The following is a 20,050-nucleotide window of genomic DNA, read 5'->3' on the forward strand; positions in this document are numbered from 1 at the left end:
ACACAGCCGCAGCAGCCTATTTTTATGTCTGAGCACACACTGAGAGCCTGTACAAGAGAGCCAGGATGCAGCACATCCACACTGACAAGATATCACAGCTCAACCAAACCAGGACTTGGAAATCCCAAATGCCTTTCCAAAATGCAAAAACTCCACTAACCACTGCCAAAAAGGGGAAGTTATTGGAAACTCAGTTCCTCCCCCTGCCACTCAAAATATACTTCAGGTCCTAAATGAGGAAGTTTGAAGATGTGCCAGGTCCTCCACCTGGGTCAGTACAATCACCATATTGGCACAGGCTGGAGGATGAAGGGGCTGAGAGCACCTCTGCCAAGGATTTGGAGGTGCTGGTGTGCTGTGTCCAGCTCTGGGGTCCCCAACATAAAAAGGATGTGGACCTGTTAAATCAGGTCCAGAGAAGGCCACAAAAATGGTCAAGTGGCTGAAACACCTCTCGTAAGAAGACAGTTTGTTCAATCTAGAGAAGAAACGGCTCCAGGGTGACCTTACTGCAGCCTGCCAGTGCCTAAAGGGGCCACAAGAGATCTGGAGAGGGACCTTGAACGTGGGCATGAAGTGACAGGACAAGGGGGAAAGAAGGAATGGCCTTAAACTGAAAGAAGGCAGGATTAGATTGGAGATAAGGAAGAAATTCTTCCCTGTGAGGGTGGTGAAGCCCTGGAACAGGCAGCTCAGAGAGGCTGTGGCTGCCCCACCCCCTGGAAGTGTTCAAGGCCACGTTGGACAGGCTCTGAGCAATCTGCTCTAGTGGGTAGCATCCCTACCCACAGTAGGGGGGTAGAAACTAGATCATCTCTAGTTTTTCTGTCAGACAATTGGAAAGGACACACTCATGAAGATTTGTTAGTGACAGAACAGTTTTCCCAACCATGGAGGACAGTGCTGGTATCAGACCCTCCCAGGACCCGGTGATTGTTTGGGCAACAAAGCACAAAATGGTATGTTTGGAGTTTGTTGGGGTTTTTTTTTTAAGACAAAACTGAAAATTTTTCAAGGCAGAAAGGGACTTCTAACAATCACTTCCTACAAGTTTTCGGGAAAATAACCAAACCAAACAGTGGAAAGAGGTCTGTGATGAGCCACATGAAGTTATGAACATGTTTATGACCTGGGAACTTGAAAATCATCATGACACAAGATCTCTTTTCCCAATACATTATGTGGAAGTCACATCTGTAACATCCCCCTGGTCCAACCCCCATGGTACCCATCTGAACTCCTGCCCACCAGCACAGAATGCTACACCAGGGACCTGCTGAGTGAACTTGCTCTTGCTTTAGTTTGCATGAGAATGGCCAGCGTAAGTATTTCACGTATTTATTAAATTTTAAACGGCTTTTGCAGAGTTAATCTTCATTATAACCCTATGGGACAGCTGGCAACCCTGAGCACACACACTGCCACAGCCAGAGCCATATAAATATCCAGACACCCACAGATGCCAACCTGAGGATTAAATTCACCTCCTGCATTTTTTTTTTCCTCCCAGTCTTGGAGAGCGAGGAAAAAACAAAAAACAAAAAAAACCCAAAAACCCAACCTTGTTATTCGAGGAGTGATGTGTGAGAGCCTCACTGATGAGAGAAATCACAGCCCCCCCGGCACTGAAACCGGTGTTGGGTTTTTGGCAAAAACACCCCAGGCTCAGAGTGGTTTTCTACAAGGACAATCCTCTCCTGCAGAGCTGCCCTGCCTCCCACACTCGGCCCTACACCTTAGTGGGCAGGCACAAATCCCAATCCCTCATTAAATTCATACAAGGGCCACCCAGGAATTTTGAGCATTGGATAATTTGGGTTTTCTTTTCTGAAGCAGATTTGGGAGCAATGTTCCAGCTTCCAAGAGGAGTTCCTCACAGCCCTGTACATGCTGCAGATAGACGGCTCACGTAGCAACACACATTAAAAGTGATCAAGGACCAGTCTTTGGTGCTAATGCAATAAGGCTGAGGAACAGGAGATGATAAAACCTGCACATGATTAGGTTTCTTCCTCTCTAAGCAGAACAGCAGCCTCCCACGTTTGCACTTTCCAAGGCTCCCTTTCACCATGAAGCCCTGGTCAGCTCTTGCCTACGCCCTTTGGAAATCACACAGCTTCCCAAAAGGACAAAATGATTTTTGGGCAAACCTGAGCGATGTTTTACATTGGGTGGTTTTAGGAAGATGGTGCTCTGAACTTGTCAGATGCCACCCCAACACTCCCATAGCAGAGGTCTGTGCTGCAGATGAAGAGTTGCTCCATCCCACCCAAAGCAGAGCACTGTGCCCGTGCAGGAGCAAATGCAGCACGAAATGCAGCAGAACAAGCTCCAGTGAGGAAGCATCCATACTCCTTGGGGTGCCCAGCACATTCCTGCCTCTTCCAATTTAACAGTTCCCCTTCTGCCTGGGTCTCTCTGTGTGGAGGTGGAGGCTGTCATCAGAGGACCAGCAATCATCTTCACATCATCAAGCTGCAGATGCCAGAGGAGAGGCTGCTTTGGAAAACAAAAACAAACACAACACCTTCTGCCTCTCAGTTTTGGCAGGTGGACAGACATCAATCCCTCATCTCACGCTCTGCCTGCCAGAGCTGTATTAGACTTTGCACACAAGCCCAGGGCTGCTCCTCTCCAGGCGTAGCCGCAGTTATCGAATTATGTCAGCAACAATGGGCACACCTGCCCTCCTGAGATGCTCTGGGCATCTCTGCCCTACCTGTGGCCTGGGCACAAAGCCTCGAGGCCCCCACAGTTTGAGGCTAGTGAAGCATTAGGGCTTGAAAGGATTATTTGTTTGCCCAGCTGTTTCCACAGCAGCTCCTCCATCCTTACCCAGCCTCCCAGTGTGATCCTCTTGTCACCTGCTGGGACCTGTTCAGGAGCTGATCACAGGGAAAACTACCTCTGCCAAACAAAACCTCTACACTAAGTGGCTTTCATCTCATTTACCCACACAAGCACAAAGGAGGGGTCCTAAAGTAGCATTCAGTGTCACCCCATGGACCTGCGAGCGCCAAGTCTGCAGCAGTTTCCTTATTCAGAGTAGCAGTTAAATAGGCCTGAGGAGTAACATCCTCAGCTGGACTGTTTCCATGCACTTGCTTCCCTTCATTATGTGATGGATCTCTAGAAAATACTGACTTAAAAAGCCCACACATAACCTTAATGTGCTGTCTCTTGCAAAAAATCATGTAATTTCATCTTGCAACTTCGATAAGCATCTTGCAACTAACCATAACTGAGCACCTGATTCCACTAGAGAACCAGCCTGTGATGACCTTGCTCTCCCCACACTCCCACTGGTTATATTCACATGGAAACGCTTTGGAGCTGCAGCACAGCATCAGGCTCTCCAAGGTACAAGATATGGCCCCCCTTCAACACCCTCAGGGGCTTCCTTGGGATCTGCCCAAGCTCAAGCCCAGCCCTGGTCCCTCAGCAACCAGCACACAAGCCAAGGACTACTCCTTACACATCACCAAACAAGAAGATCGTGGCCCTCAATGTGCTGACAACAGACAAACCAAGACCCCCAAATCCCAACACTCCCCATCTCTCCAGCATAACAACTCCCCACTTTGATTTTCAGCCATTTTAAGCACATGCTCTTCTACATGCAGTCAAGCCTCAGCTCCACCCCAGCTGCAAACAGCTTTTGCAGAACAGTTAATTTCTCTGATTATTTAACCAGAGGCTTCCTGGCTTTGCTCTCACCACCCACTGCAATAATGGGCAATTACAAGACTTGAAGAAAAATAAAAGGGAAGTGGCATCTCATGCCAGGCCAGCACTGCCAAGATCTATTCTTCAGTCTTTCAACTCCAAAAAACAAAAAATCACCAAACTCTTTTCTTGCCTCCTGGCATATCATTTCAGACAGCTGCTTCTACACACAGGTTTTACCCTAACATTTTGCAGTCTTTTTTCTTTCATCCTCTGCTACTAAATGGATGAAAGCCAAAGGCAACAGTATAAGCAATTTCTGCAAAAAGAATACAAGCCCATCTTCATGTTTGGCAAATGGCATGTTTGGCATGATGGCAAATCTGGCATTTCCAAGGCATTTGAGAGACAAGCTCCGATTCTCAGTGTTTATTGAAAGGCTCCTGCAAGCCCATTTTCTCACCTCTGGAAATGTCTGAAGAAAGGAAATGGGTAGTTGGTAAAATAAAGGCATGAACCTAGTGTGTAGGCTGTTCCTGATCTTCTGAAAGAAAGAAGTCATACATACAAGGTTAAACCACAGAGCCCTATCAGCCCTGTACCCACGTCACTCAGGCACCACGTGGATAATTTCTCAGGAAAACTTTGACAAACTGTCAACTGTTGGATTCCTATCTGCAGGGCTGCAAAGTAAGAGTCAGCTGAGCCAGCAAGAGGTCCAGCTTCTCCAACCACAGCTACACTGTTCTTCCTTCCCAATCTCACTGTGGACAGCCCCTATTGTGAGGATGGACACAAGGACACACGTGGAGGTAGGCTGGCTACTAACTCAGGCCATTAGTCATTGCAAGCTCTTCCTAGATATCTGAATCATTTAATCCAGTGAGAAGCACTGGCATTTGCTGCCTTGGCTGGAACATATCCATGATCAGGACACGGGTGTAGTTCTAACACCAGCCACCCAAGCTACTTCTATTTTTATGTTTGAGCTGTTATTTAAGGCATGTATTACGACCAGAGGGAGGACAGGGCACAGATACCAGCTCACGGGGAGATGAGGACAAGTGAACCTCCTCATGACAACAACTGCTGACCAGGATCACACACCTATCTCAATTATTTAAACAATTCAGGAATTCAGTCCCTTCAGGAACTGGGGAAGAGTTTTAGTCCCTGCTTCCACCCTAAACCCCTCCTCTTTTGGTAAGGAGCCCAACCACAGTGCCATGTCTTTGCTCCAGCACTGAGCAGTGCTACTGCCACCCTGACCACACTTCACCAGCACCCACAGCCTTGGAGAAATCAATAATAAAATCCCCCAAACAGGCAAAGCCTTGGATGCCCACCTGGTACCATGGGAGGCTCAGGGGGCTGCCAGTGAGGACAGGAGCCCAAGGACAGCTCCTCTGAGGAGAGGCTCCAGTGCCTGCGTCAGACCTGGACTTTCCTTTCAAAGGTTAAAGCTGTTTACTGAAAGGATTAGGAGGAAGGAGATGGTAAACTAGGAACTAATGGGGGCAGACTGTTTGCGAGAGCTACATAAACAGGCAATAAACACACCCCAGACCCTTGCTGGTGTGCCAGCCAACCTCTGGATGGAGGTCATACAGATGTGGGTGCACTGCCAGCACCCAGCCCAGGGGCTTCACCCCCCCCAGCCACAAAGATAGTTTACACTCTGATTGCCCTCTACACACCTTGTGCAACCACAAACCAGGCTGCCACCTGAACCTAGGGAGCAGCTGTGGTACTCCCATCTCAGGAGGCTTTGCTCTGGTAGCCTATGGAGGGATTCACACAGCAGCACAGGAGAGGAAAGATTTCCCCTCTGCAACACACTGAAGTTTCTCCCTGGCTAAACTCACCCCTGTCTGAAATGCTGCTTCAGGATGAAGCATGATTTGGGAACAAACACTGCTGGAGCAGCAGAAAGCTAAGCCATGACGCAGCAGCTCTGCAGAACATCTCAGCTGTACAGCCAGTTATTAAATAAAAGGTCAATTCCTTTACGGCACTACACCTCTCCTTTCAAGTAAACAGTCTAAAGAGCCAGACATTTCAACAGGAAAGGCAGAGAGGGATTTATGCTCCACCGCAGAGGAGAAGAATTTCCATTTCTGACATGACAGAGACGCACCACCAAGTAAGAGCTAACTAACTTCCAGCTAGTGCAACACAATTTGGTTTGCACTAAAAGCAAGACAAAGCATTAATTGGTTTGTGCCTGTTTGCCTGCCTTTATTGCACACAGTTCATCTGAGGACATTTGGTGGCAGGAGGAAGTCACGAAGCCAGCCATGCCAAGAGGGAACCTGTGTGACTGTTGCAGGAATGACTGGGAGTAATCCAGACCGGAGAGGTTCAATCACACCAAGCTGGTTTATCACCTAAGTGTGGTTTTGCTGTTACACCCAGCTTATTTCCCAAGACAAAGGGAAAACTTAACAAGGATCTTGCGAAATTTATGCAGCTGTTAATGTGACAGAGAAGGTTGGAACAACTCATCCTGGGAAGCACAGGATGACCTGTGAATGACGCTGTCCCCCAAAGGATGACGAGATCTGGGAGGTGAGGTTTTATCTAAATGGGTTAAAACAGGCCATCACTCTCCACATGAACCTTCTCTTACCTGCATGGTTTCTTTAACTTGAATCATGATTAGTGACTCAACACACAGCAGTGCCCAAAAAGGCAGCTCCAAGGTGGCTTCCAGAAGGATCAGCGGCAGCACAGGCCCTTAGGCATGGTCTGGAACACCAGGATAGAACCCAGAGCTGCACCTACTCAAAGCAGCATGGTCTGGTCCCTGCACTTGAGCATTCCTTGTCCAGTACAAACTGCCCTGCTCTGAGGTGCTTCAAGAAAAAGGAAAGCATCAAAAATTCAACCAACTGGTAATTAAAGTTTTGGGGAAAGGGGTTACTGCAAGTGAGCAACAACCACTAGTTTTTGACCTACAAATCATGGCCAAACCCATGTATTCCTGGTAGTGCCCACAAACAAGGATGTCTAATAAGGTTCTGTAACTCCACTGCAGATCATTTATCGCAGTCTCACGGACCATGCTTTGTATGTCACAAATTTTAGGGACAATGGAGTGCAGGGGTAATAGGAAAAAGTTATCAGAGACAGAAAAAAGTTTAAGAAACTGCTGCCCAAGAATACAAAAGAGTTAAAAGGAAACTGATAAGCAACACAAACACAAGAGAAGGCAGAAAACCAATTCAACAAGACCTTACTGGTTGTATAAATGAATTAATGAAGGCAAACAAAGTGTAGGTCTGTTAATCAGCAGGAAGGTGAAGAAAGTACACGACAGAAGACGCCCTATTCAAAACTTTCTTTGCTTTGTACTTGGGCACTCAAGGATGACTTTCATCAAGGACTGATCTCTCTTAAACATTCCAATCTTTGTTCAATCAATTCTTTGTTTGCTGCCGACCCCCCCCACTGTTAAATGTGCTTTTCTAAAGGTTAACTGTGAACGGATGTTTAAGGTTGAGCAACGTCAACCCAAAGTAAGGACTCGTCAGTCTGCACAAGATAAGGGAAGGTCAAAATTGCCAGGAGAGCTCTGCAGAGGAAGAACTGCACATCCCGCTAGGGAGATCATGGCTGCTTGGTGCTCACGGTAATGCCATCATTAGTTTATCACTGATTTTTACAAATTTCAACTTGAAGATCACAACATGTCATCCTTAAAGTCTCATCAAAAGCTGACAGCAAATCATCCACTAAATGAACAGAAAACACTACCAAGAAGAGAGTCCAGGCAGACCTAACAACACTCGTGGAGCTGTACACATCCACGACTCAGCCTTTAAGGATAACCTTTCTGGCTCCAGTGTGGGCAGAGGGCTCGGGACACAAGCCAGGACTTGGGATTTAGGGCTAAGAACTGAAGTTGAGGCAATGCCAAGAGGTGGAGGATGACTCAGCCTTCCAGAAACAGACAGGGATGAGGGGATAAAGGACGACACAAAAGACAACCAGATCCATGCCTGAGTCACGGAGAAAATAAGGACCATATGAAACAGAAGAAAAGCAGGAAGGGAAGAAAATGGGGGGGAAAAAAGGTGCCTTCATTCAAAATCATTCAACCAATGGAAGAAGGGTAGAGGCTGGAGAAGCTAGGTGAGAAGAAGAAGAAAAGCTGGAGCGAGCAGGTGACTCTCCCTCCATCAACCCTTCCTTCAGGAGCAGGGACACACCATGGGAACTAGGAGGAGAAGCCAAGGATGAAGAAACATCTGAGGAACCACACTTTCTGAGGGCTTTGTTCTCACTATAAGACCCACCAAATGAGGAAAGCCACAGGTCACTGGCTGTGGGGTTGGCTCCTCCACAGCCCTGGGTTGGAGGGGGGAGGACCCCACACGGTCACTACTGCTCACCGTGCCCGTTGCAGTAATAGATCCACTTCTCCCTGTTCTGTGTGGGGGTGGTGGACTTTTTCATAATAGCCTTTTCCACAATGGCACTGGGATCTTGCCGGGGTCCCTTCTTCAGAGTCCGTGAGCTCTTTCTGACGCTGCAGACCACGATCACCACCAGGACCAGCAGCAGGAACAGGACGATCATCCACGGCAAGTGCTCGTTGATGTCGAAGTGCTGGTGGACGCTCTGCGAGCCTCGCCGGGGGGGCCTGTACGGGACGCTGGGCTTCTCGCCCCCCATCATCTCCAGGGATGGCTGCTTCTCCAGCGCTTGGCTGGTCTGCTTGTGCCGGTAGCTCTGGGCCTGGCTGGTGGTGCCGGAGCCCATGAGGGTCCCGCTGATGCCGTCCGTCTCGTTGGCTGAGGTTTCATTGTAGTACCGTGCCCGCTCCACCATGCTGCTGGACGCGCGCGGCGCTGGAGAGGGGACAAAATCGGGAACTGAAGAGTTCAGACCTGCGGGAGGAGAGGAGAGTTGAGTGTCACGGCCCTGGAGATGCGATATGGCATCACATCACGGGCTAAGACCTGCCTGAGCATCGGCTTGGCCAGCAGACAGAAACCCAACGCCAGGCAGCGAGAAAGAGTAGAGGTGAAGTCGAGGTTTGCCTCTGGGAACAGATGGGTACGGTTACAGAGGGAGCTTCAAGGTAAAACTGACCCTTGCTGGTTAAGGCTAGAGGTAGCTTATTACAAAAAAATGAGTTACTAAAGGTATGTTGTCAGCCTGTGTTTGTCCCACATTCAGCATTTCTCAGAAAACCAACAACTTTGAGTGAGTTGGTTTTTCTTTTTTGGTTTATGGACATTAATTTTAGCTCATTTGTGGAATTTTCTATTTGGACTAAAAGCACAAAAAAACCATGACAATTTGTAGGCTTAGTGTCTCTCCAATGGGTTTGTTAAGGAAGCAAAATCTCTTTTTTATCAGCCCTGCAAGCAGCTGCAGATGAATCAACTAAAAAATAGGTCTCTGAAGCAACCAAACTTCCCCTGAAGAGCTACGTTCCATCTCTATTGAGTCTCCTTATCAACCAACACCTCTCAGGTCCCAGCCTGAGATGCGAAATGTGAGCCAAAGCCTGGCGAGAAGAGGAAGAAAGGCTGTTGTGGCAAAACCTACAGATTATTTTGGAAAATCATCTTTTGCAGATTGTATCTCATCCCAGCTGACACAGACAGTGGGTGTATTCATCTGTACCTGGTTTTGCCCCCAGTTTGGTTACCCAAAACACCCTAATCAGGACACAAACAGGGAAAACGCTTCAACTTTTACGTAATTGTCGACAGTTGATTTCAAAGTTCAGGAAACACCCACCTGTACACTCCCAATGATACACCAACGTCAGGGCAAGCTTTGAGACCTAACAAAGGTGAAGCACTGGAAGCCACCACTGTCAACACTTCCCTGCTATTATATTTACTAATTCAGCTGTTGAGGTCATCGGAAGTTGCATTTTTTAATTAAAATGCCTGATTTGAGACACTATAGGGAACCTGCTTTCCAGGGAGTGCAGAATACCACCTTAAGTGGAGTCCTACAGCACCCCTGAAACCAGCCACATCTAAGGCCTCACCATAAAGGCTGTATGAGCCACTTCCAATTAAGTGAGAGAAAGAGGAATTTCACATAGTAATCTTACCAGATTGTAGGAAAAAAAGTTACAGGACAGCCCAGGCTCCTGCAGGGCTGTTTCAGCAATGGTTCCCATTCAGCCAATACTGTGACCCAGTACAGAGTGAAATGCAGCAAGGAAAGCACAGGCACAAAAGCAGTGAATCCATCAGAGGAGCAATTTCCCTGCTGCAGGGAGACTGCAGGGATTTTCCTGCTGCATCCCAACCCAGGTCACCACAACTGTACAGACTTGTGCTAGCACATCACAGAGACAGGAAAAGAGGCTGTCCTTTCAGCCCAAACAGCAGGACAGCCAGAAGTCCAATCAGGACTGCAGTCTCAGTGAAAATGTTATTAAACGTGGTCTAATACAAGTGAGGGCAACCTCAAGCCATGGAGCAGAAGCACCACCCAGGCTTTAAACCAGGTTGCTTGTTAACAGCCTAACACCAACCCTGACCAAGGCAGGAACACAATCCCTCAGTCAGAATCACAGCTGTGTTTCAGGGGTGGACGTTACCTTTGGGAAGATCAGCGGTTGGTGGAACTTCATAGGGCTGCTCACCCGCTTCGGTGCTCGATGAAGTCAAAGCTGTGTTCGGAAGGGATGCCGGAGAACCACAGACGTTGTCACTCTCCTTCGTCCCCGGCTTGATGACCACCATGTTTTTCCCAAAGCAGTCAGTGTAGGGTTTGCACTTCATCACACTAGAAGGCACATCAGAAAAGGTACCACGAGGGCACGGCTTGCACCTGACGTCTTCGGTCTCGGTTCCTTTCTTGCGGACGCCCCAGCCGACCGGGCACACCGTGTAAGGGACGCAGGTATCGTTTGTCTGAAACGTACCAGACAGGCAAGTGCACTCGCGGTCAGTCAAGGCAGTACAATGAGTTTTCTCAATCATTGGCAGTTCACAGGGTTTCCTACAGGGGTGGCATCGCTCTATGCCGTTCTCATGCTTGGTAAAGGTCCCGTCTGGACAGGGACTGCACTCTCTTAAGGTACTCTTCGTACAGTGCTTAGACACGTAGGTTCCTGCAGGACATTTGTCACAGGTCAGCTCTTCGTTGGTGGCACGGTCAAGGTGGCGGTACTTGCCAGGGGAGAGGCTGATGGCATTCTGCTCAGAGGTCGGCTTCGACTGACCATCAGCGGTGCCAAGGAGCATGAGCAGCTGGAAAACAAACAGGAGACATCAGCCAACAACTGCGTGCAAACAGAGCCCTCTCTGTCAACGACCCTCTGTAGGATCACATGGGATGTCCCAGAGCTGTGGGACCGTGGACAAGTTACTACAGCCACAGGAGGGACCTCAGCGAGGCTGGAGTGGAATGGAATCGGTGCAGGTGGCAGCACGCTCTCCTTACACATCCCCAACTACGATTATAATTGCTAAAACTTGACACCACACTTCTTGGTGAAACTAAGCATCATTTACACTGCAACCCTGCCAGGGTGGTAAATACTGCTAATTGTGTTTCAGCAGTACGTGCTACCTGGCCACCCCAGGAGAATTCAGACCAGCTTTGCATTTCAAGGCTGAGAGGCTCCAGCACGAGGCAGGCGTTCACTGTCAAGACAAAAAACACATGCAGATGGCAGCTCTGACCTGTAAAACTTTCCTTCCCTATTTGTTAATCTGCACTTGTTCAAACAGTTACCTTTCTGAGTAACACAAACCAGGATGAAATCCAGGCTAGTGGCTGTTTCTGGGCTATTTCTCAGCTCCTCTGCCTCTCCATGATTTTTTATGACCCAGTGCAAGTCATAAAGTTGGGTTTGGCGAGACCGCAAGGGATGTTCTGCTTTGAGCCTCCAACCACATCTGAACCCACTCTAAACCAGCTGCATTAGCAACAGGAGAAAAAACCTGGTGCTATTTTTACACTCTTCAAGAAACTCTGCTGTAACTCAGCTTCTCATTGCATCAGACACAGGTAAAAGGACACCAGCTTTTAGACACTGAACTGGGAGCAACTGGGCTTTGCTATAAATCCATCTCTCTCTACTGACTTCCAATCCTAAAGCTTTATTCCCTTAATTCCTTGCTTCTCCATCCCCAAGAGAAGTTCCATCTACCAAGAAGTATCTCTGCTTCCTCCAGAAGACCTCTGGCCCATGGACTTAATGTCAGTTATAGCAGCAGAGATAAGTCAGCAAGAACAGAAAGGCATACCAAAAGGAAGGCAGACACAACCTCACACAGCATGCAAAGCAATAGGAAACACGTTTCCAAACAGCCTGAGACTAAGTTTTGAGGGATAGAGGGAACAAGTCACTGTTACCTTGAATTTTCAGACATTTTCTACACTGAAGGTAAAAAGACCAGAGATCCTAATGCTGCTCAGCTGCAGAGCCAAGCACATAAATCACTTGGCTGTGTTATACAATCCATCGCCTCTTGCTCTGCTACCTATTCTGGGCTATCAGCCAACAAGAATATATTCAGAAAGAAAAAAAAAAGAAAAAAGAAAAAAGGTTCCCAACAACATGACTCTGCAGAAGGCACATAGCGGCAGAGCCGCAAGCTGCGCCGCATCATTTTTGGTGCAGTCTCTTACTTCCTGGAAACACACAGCACATTTCTGTTTCACCTGCTAAATAATTTACAGCTTGGGATTTGTACAAAACTCTTCATATTTTTATTTTTTTAATTTAGTTTTCTGCCCCTGAAGCAGCAATTACAGAGCAGGCAGAAGCAGGCAAGCCCGCAGGAGCTGACGAGGATCCTGCAGCGGCTAGACTAATTACAGCACGTCAAATTAAAAAGCGGGGCTGCCCTGGCAGGCAGCAAAGGCTTACAGGATGCATTTTACTTTTCCCCTCCCCTAAGACATGATTTAACAAAGCGCTTAGCTGGCTTTAAGGAAACCTGCCACCCTCCCCTGTAATCTCCATGACGCATCCCTGAATTAGCAAACTGGCCTCTTAAGGCGGCAGGAGGGGTCACCTGTGTTACTCACCCTGCTCCCGTGCCAGCGCCGAGCAGGACAGGGTGACAGGAGAGGCAGGACAGGCAGTGGCTCTCCTGCCTCGCCAGGAGTGAGCTGTGTGCTGCTGTCTCAGATCCTGATTTCTCGCTCTGCATCAAGCTAGATTTTGGGAAACCCATGGACAGCCCTGCTACAAGCATGTGCCATGGGTTCCCTCCTTCCATTCCAGCATCTTCCCATCCCCTCACCCGGGTAACCAAAGCCTATAATAGCACTAGGTTTGAGTTGGTTTTTTTGAGGTTTTTTTTTAAACCCTATCTCAAGAAAAGCAGTGCTGGTATTTTTGAACATCTCAAGATCTTCAGCTGCACATGCACTTCCAAGGGAGAACAGCAAGTTCCAGTGGGGGATGGCTAAGCAGTATTGAGCATCTGTTATTTATTCAGACTGGCATTTCTGCTCCCTAAAATAATCCAACTGCTCAGGTTTTGCAGCATCTATATCTCTGAAAGTGAAGGCCAGGAGAGGAGGACATCTTCAGCAAAAAGGAGTGTCTGCTGGTTTGGTCTCTCACCCTCAGGGCAGCACGCAGACCTGGACCTTTCTGGCTGACACTCCCAGTTCCAGTGGAAAAAGCAACTAAGTAATGAAGTGAGTGAGCTCTGCTGAGCCATTGCACTCCATTTCATTACTCTGGTACCAAAGGGAATTGTGCAGGGTAACAAAAAAACACAGGAAAAAATCGGAATGAGTATAAGACAACAATGAAGAGCAGACTTGGTTTCAGCAGCGTCTTTAGCGATGCTCTCTGCGCCCAACGCAGGAACAAAGAAGGGTTTTTAATGGGATGGGGTCCCTTTCCAAAAGGGTCAAGCAGGACAGGATGGCCACAAGCGCAAAGAGCATCCCCAACTCAGCACCAACATCCTGCACCACACAGGCAAAGGCACCTCCCAGCCACCTCCACCTACTTCAGCACATCAAGGTTTTATGGTGTGAGAAAATCAGATCAGGCTGCGGGACATCATCATTCTGACGTCCTCACATCAGGAAACACTCAGACAAAGGGACCTCCATTTTCAGCTGCAAACAAACCCTCGAGGCAGCAGCACCCCACACCTCAGCACACCCAGCCTGGTGACTCCACCTCAGAGGGTGCCTCTGTGCTGTGCTCCCATCACCCTTTTTCAATAACTGTGCTGCAGGGAGACCTGACGGGCAATGCACAGGATGCACAGGAAACTGCTCTTAGGGGCCACAAGCTGCCGTGGTGTGTGCACAGTAGATGCAGCTGAAAACACCTCAGAAACCTGGTCCAGTGGTTGGCATACCTGCCCATGGCAGGGGTGTTGGAACTACACAATCTTTAAGGTCCCTTCCAACCCAAAGCCATTCTATGATTCCATGAATACAGCATCTCCTTCAGGGACCCAAACCTGCACAGTGAGTCAAAACACCAGCAGAAAGTTGGTGAGTCAACTTGCTGTCCTGGAATTTGTGTCTTAAAATGCTGCGACACTGAGACTGTCATAATCTCAGGTTGTGTACAGTGCTGCCCTGCTGCCAGACTTGTGGGGACACAGAAATAAACCTAAAACTAAAGTAAAAATTTTTAAAAATTAAAATTAAAAAAACTCAAAACACAAACTGCAGCTAAACACAGGGCACTTTATCCTGGTAGAGAAGAGCAGGGGCAGGGACCTGCAAGTGAGCAGGGACCGAGAGCGCTAAACTGATACTCTGGGAATGACTTCCAAGCAAAACCAGCAGACTTTGGTAGAAACGGCAGCTGGCTCTGTGGCATTGCCTTGGCACAGGCTGGGGATGAGCTGCACTGCCTGCCACCCGTCCCAGAGGTCAGCTGCACCCTTCCCCGACACTACTGGGAAAGTGCTTGCAACATTAAAGTAAAAGAAATAAACACATAAAAACACCAGAAAGACAAATAAACTGGTCTGAAAGTTTTACGGTAACTTGGCAGACAGTAAACGTCCTGTCCTGATCACTGCAAAAAGGATCAAATTACTCAGTCCGAAAAAAGTTGCCTGTGAGGAGAGTACTGAAGAGTAAGGCAAATTTCTGCTTCTTGCAACATGACCAGCTATTTCAGCTGGTTTGGGGTTTGTGAAATGAGAGTCTGGGACTCACTGCTCAGCAGTTCCTTTACCCATCTCAAGAGCGAAACACAGGGAGTGGAGCGAGCCAGAACAGCAGCACCACAACATCTGGTCCCCATGAAGGAAAACCCAGCAGCCAGCCCCGCAGCCAGCACGGACCAGAGCTTGGAAGCATCCCTGCCAGCCACAGTTTTACTCCAAACACATGAAATCCCCCAGGTTTCCAAAAGCCCCAAGCTGAAGTAAGGCGATGTCGTTCTGGTTCCAGGCAAGGGCAGTGGGGGAGATGGTTGAAACTACCTTGCAGCAGTCAGTGGGGTCCCAAAAAATCCACCAAGCAAATGAAATCACAGCCAACTCCAGCCCCGCACAACTGCTGCGAAGCTGCTACTGCTCCAAAACCCAGCAGCCAGGCAGATTTGGCATTGCTGCACTGGTAAAAGACCCACCAGCTATCGATTTGAACATACTTCCCTTGAACATACTTCCTTTGGGCTGGAAAGACTCGAACTCCTTGTGTGACCAAGGGAGATGCCCAAAATGTTGAAGGTATTGGATGAAAACGCAAGGAGGATCCTGACAGCTCACAAGCAAATGGGAATTTTGCCTTGCTTGCTTGTATAATCCCACACACAGGAGTGAGAACACACTCACACACACAAGTAACATACCTGTGTATTTGATCAGAGCCTTGCTTCATGCCCCAAAATTGCTGTTGTAATTTCCCCACACCTTTATATCACTCTTTTTTTTTTCCATCTCTTCCCTCTACACCCACCATTCCCAACTGACCTCCAGGATCCCAGCTGGAGCTGCATATCTCAAAGTCCCCATCAGCATCTCATCTTCCAGACGTGCAGCAGCACAGGCTTCTCCCGGCTCGCTTCTCCCAGCGGGAATCCAGCACTGGGGAGCGCCCAGCCAGCACCGAGCACGGACCCCGTCGGCTCCGCCACCGCGCCAAGTTCCCCCTCGCCTCCAGAGGCTGTTTCCCGGCTAATGCCCTTCCAGCTTCAGATTATTTGTTGTTTACTCGGATTCCTGTCGAGCCAGCGCCAGTTTGCTCAGATCCACCTTGAGTTCAAGAGCAAGTGCTCTCCTCGGTTACACAACCCAGCCGCAGCAGCTGCGGCGTCTGCCTGACACACCGAATTACCGTCTCTCCCCAAAGAGACGGGATGCAGCCCTAAAGCGCTGACTGGGAAGTGCCCTACCTGGGAAGGTAAAAGGGGAGATAAAGCTGCCGGAAAACATTTGCGCGATAAGTCAGGGCAGCCGCCTGCCATTCGCGGCGGGGAGTTTTACTGCCTGTCCAAAGGGTGGTAAGAAAAGCGGCTGCGGAGGGGAGGGACGGATGGAGGGATGGATGGACGGATGGATCCCGCTCCAGTGCTGAGCTCCCGGAGCAGCGCAGAGAGCGGAGCAAGGATCCGCTCAGCTCTGGCTGTGCGGCACAGCCCTGGCTGGGGGATGCCGCCGCCTGCGCTAACACAGGGATGGGAAGGATGGATATCGCAGGGAATATCGCACCCAGCCGGCGTCCCCTGCCGGGACCCGGGGCGGGGAACAGCCCCGCGGAGGGCGCAGCGGAGCCTCGCACGGCCCCCGACACGCGGAGCGGGGTCAGCAGGACACCGAACAGCCTCCCCTCCTGCCAAGCTGCCCCGGGCGGGGCAGGAGGCGCGGGCGGGCAGCCCCGCACTGCAGCACATCCCCACCCACGCCGCGGACACGCGGATGCTGCGCGGGCACGGCCGCATCCCCGCGCTCCGCACACTCACCGCGAGGATGCCGGCGAACCCGGCGGAGCTCCGGCTCGCCGCGGCGGCCCCCATGGTGGCGGGGCCGGGGCTGCGGGCGAGGCGCTGCCCGTGCGGCCGCGCTGCCTCAGGCGGCGGGGCGCGGGGCCGGCGGCGGCCGGGCGCCCATGGCGGGGGCCGGGCCGGGCCCGGGGCCGGGGCCGGGGCCGGGCCGGGCGGGGCGGGGGCCCAGCCGCGCTCCCACCTGCCCTGCCCTGCCCTGCTGCGGGGCCGCCGCGCGCGCTCTGCCGCGGGGGCGGCGCGCGCGTGGGGGCGGCGCGCGGGGCCGGGGCGGGGCCCGGCGGTGGCGTCACCCGCCCGCGCGCCAGGGCGCCCTCCCGCGACCGGGACCGGGACCGAGAGCGGGACCGGGAGCGGGACCGGGAGCGGGAGCGGGACCCCGCGGGACCGGGAGCGGGACCCCGCGCCGCCTCCCGGGCCCCCATCGCCCGCCCCGGCCGGGAGACAGCTGCCGCTGCGCTCCCCCGCGTGCTTTGGGCCGGGTGGGGCTCCGGCGTGCTAGGGTAGCGGGCGCGGAGGAATCGCTGCGGAGTGTGGGTGTTCGGCGCCGTGAAATCTCCGAAAAGGAGACTTTGGTTTGTTTTGTTTTTCGTGTTCTCCCATGTCAGACATACAGGGAAGAATTTTTTTTCACGAAAGTGGGGGTGAGCAGTGGCACAGGTTGTCCAGAGACGCTGTGGAGCCCCATTCCCGCCTCATCTCTCATCCCAAGGCCAGCTTGGACAGGTCTCTGAGCAGCCTGGTCTGGTGGGTGGCATCCCTGCCGGTGGAATGGGGGTTGGAACTGACAGCCTTTAAGTGTCCATTCCAACCTAAACCATTCCATGACTCTATGAACACGTGGCACATTCCCTGTCATGGAATGTTCCTGTTCATATCAGGGAACAGACGCATCCCTCCAGGGAGGAGGATCAGCTGGATGCTGAGGGTGGCCACACCATGGGCAGTTCCCTCACTGCCCATCCTGCAGCATCTGAGCAGGGTGGGCAGAGCAGGGTGACAGTCGCAGTGTCCAGCGACAGCTGTGGCAAGTGATGGAAAGAGATGCAGGTTTGTCCAGGGTGTCAGGGGAAACAGGAGATGGGGCCAGAGTCAGGACTGGAAAGGATGCAACCTGCATCCAAGGTCCTTACAGGGAATGGGAATTGAGGTGAGACATCCGTGCTGTTTCAAAGTCTGACCAGGAGACCAGGCACCCCCAGGTGTGGCTGATCAGGGCCTTCAAGGTTTACGAGTTCTGCAAATCAAGGCTATTTATGAATGTCCACATTGCTGGTTGTCTATTGAGAAAAGCACTCAAACACCTGATTTCCAGAGCCTGCAGAAATCCTGGTGACCAGCAGTCGCCTTTTGGAGATGTCCTGAAGGCAGATGAACTGAGGGCGGGTTTCAGTGCCATGCCAAAGGAAACAGCACAGAACTTATAAAATCCCACCTAAAAAAGGGGAAGGTGGGGGGGATGTGGTGCTCTTGCTCTTAAGAAGCGTGGATTCCATCCAAGCCTTTCTGAATCTCACAAGAAGCCTCATTCTGATTCCAGGGAGTTTTGAGTCCAGCTAGAAGGCTTCTCTCCCAGACAAAGTGGAGTTTTTCTCCCCACACTTTCTCTAATGCTGGAAGGGAGCTGGAGAGGAATAATGACCCTTGGGAGCCTGGGAATGAGTCAGGAGAGCTTCCCTCCCAGAGCTGGGGTGGCAGTGGCAGGACTGCTGTTCCCAGGGGGGAATAAGGGTGAGTGTGTCACATGTGCAGGGAGAAGATATTCCTCCACAGCTGGCTGTGCTGCTGTGCAAGTGCTGCAGAGCCCTGTTTTGGGCTTTGCCTTCCCTCGGGGCCCCCAAACCCAGGAACAACGTGCTCTTCCCAGGAGGTCAGCGAAGGGAAGCCTCATCCCAAAGAGAGATCAAAATGCAAACCAAGACACAGTAAGGTTCTTCAAAAGCAATGTAAGGTTCTTCAAAAGCAATGTAAGGTTCTTCAAAAGCAATGGGATGCCCATCGCTGCTCTTAATTCAAAATAAATTGGGCACATGATAGGCAATAACATAACTGGGTTAACACCAGGCTTGTGGATGGTGGAGTGAATTTTAATTTTAAGAATGTCTAGCTCTCTGATGAATTTTAATTTTAAGAATGTCTAGCTCTCTGATGGTGGAGTGAATTTTAATTTTAAGAATGTCTAGCTCTCTGATGAAATTAAATTCTTTAATTTTAAGAATGTCTAGTCTCTTGGTGCGGGACTAAGTGGCCTGGTTGTGTCCGGGCTGGAAGAGGGTTTGAAATGCCCCAACAGCACCAACCCACGCTGGGTCCATCAGCACTGTGAAGGGCAGCGTTCAGATTGTATTAGGGAAAAGCAGAAAAATAATCATCTGGAGGACAGGGTGACTCAGGGGATTGGCAATAAGATGGATCATGTTACTGCTTTGGAAAGGATTCCAATTAGTTACATCCGCTTTTAATTATTATTATTTATACAGAACCTAAAGGCAGTCCAGAGATTATCCAAAAATGCTCAGGCTGATCTGCAAATCCCCCGTCCCTCCCCCCCTCACAGCCCTTGCAATGACAAACCCCAGTCACGCAGCCTGGACTGGTTCATACTGGCTGAGATGTAAATTACTTATTAGTGACCAGCTTGCCGCTTCTCCACTTTTGTCACTCTTCAAGAGGAAAATAGGGAACGGGTGACTGAGGCCGGAGTTTCGTGTTAAGTGTTTTTGTTGGAAGCAGCAGCAGCTCAAGAAGTTCCTCCTCGCCTCCCTGCATTCGGTTCCTTTTTCCCCCTTGTGCCACCCTGTGAGTCATGCAAATACACCCAGGCCACTGAACTGGTAACTTTGATAAACAAGGAGGGTTTTTTTAATCCGAGTAGGTGAAACTCACTGCTTATGTTGACCAAGGACTGCTGGGTCTTCACTAAGCTGGTGGTAGGAGTCCAAGTAGGCATCCACTGACCTCGTTTGCCACCAGAAATTATCATCTCTCCAACAACAGGGTCTCTTATCCTGTGAGGAAAGCCAGTGCTCCTGCTTAGTCACCTGAGGCTTATTCAAGCCTATTCATGAAATGGAAGGAATTGTCTTGCCAAGAGAAGCTATTTGGGAAATTTTGAAGAATGCGCCACAGAACTATGGAATCAGAGAATGGTTTGGGTTGGAAAGGACCTTAAAAACCATCTCCTTTCAGCCCCCTGCCTTGGGCAGGAACAGCTTCCACTAGACCAGATTGCTCAGGACCCTATCCTATCCAGCCAGGCCTGGAACCCTTCTGAGGATGGGGCACCATCACTTGTTTCACCCTGTAGAAACCAGAAACATTCCAGGAAGTGATTTCTCATCCCTGACTTGCACTAGAAGATGCCAGGCTAATGGAGCAGACATAATTTCCTTTCAGAGTGTCTCATTCTCTGTACATGGACCATTGCTTCCACATCTCCCATAGAAACAGAACATTTCT

The 20,050-nt window shown here is 50.3% G+C and overlaps 1 protein-coding gene and 1 long non-coding RNA gene across 3 annotated transcripts in view; one reads left to right on the plus strand and one right to left on the minus strand.

The window, feature by feature from the left end:
• The window catches only part of TNFRSF21 (TNF receptor superfamily member 21), a 35,091-nt gene extending 18,359 nt beyond the window's left edge, over positions 1–16,732 (minus strand). The window contains exons 1-3 of one of the 2 annotated variants that reach the window (XM_038132102.1): positions 16,553–16,732; positions 10,241–10,895; positions 8,061–8,558 (exon numbers count right to left, since the gene is read on the minus strand). In XM_038132102.1, coding sequence (XP_037988030.1) covers positions 8,061–8,558; positions 10,241–10,895; positions 16,553–16,606 — 1,207 coding nt within the window. In that variant the 5' untranslated portion in view covers positions 16,607–16,732. Of the gene's footprint in view, positions 1–8,060; positions 8,559–10,240; positions 10,896–15,563; positions 15,758–16,552 lie in introns of those variants that run through there. The other variant, XM_038132104.1, reaches the window with a different exon arrangement.
• LOC119699086 overlaps positions 15,893–20,050 on the plus strand; it is a 48,516-nt gene continuing 44,358 nt past the window's right edge. Inside the window, exon 1 of the long non-coding RNA XR_005256351.1 lies at positions 15,893–15,993. This is a non-coding gene — a long non-coding RNA (uncharacterized LOC119699086). The remainder of the gene's footprint in view (positions 15,994–20,050) is intronic.

Source organism: Motacilla alba, chromosome 3, assembly GCF_015832195.1.
Source record: "Motacilla alba alba isolate MOTALB_02 chromosome 3, Motacilla_alba_V1.0_pri, whole genome shotgun sequence".
NCBI lineage: Eukaryota > Metazoa > Chordata > Aves > Passeriformes > Motacillidae > Motacilla > Motacilla alba.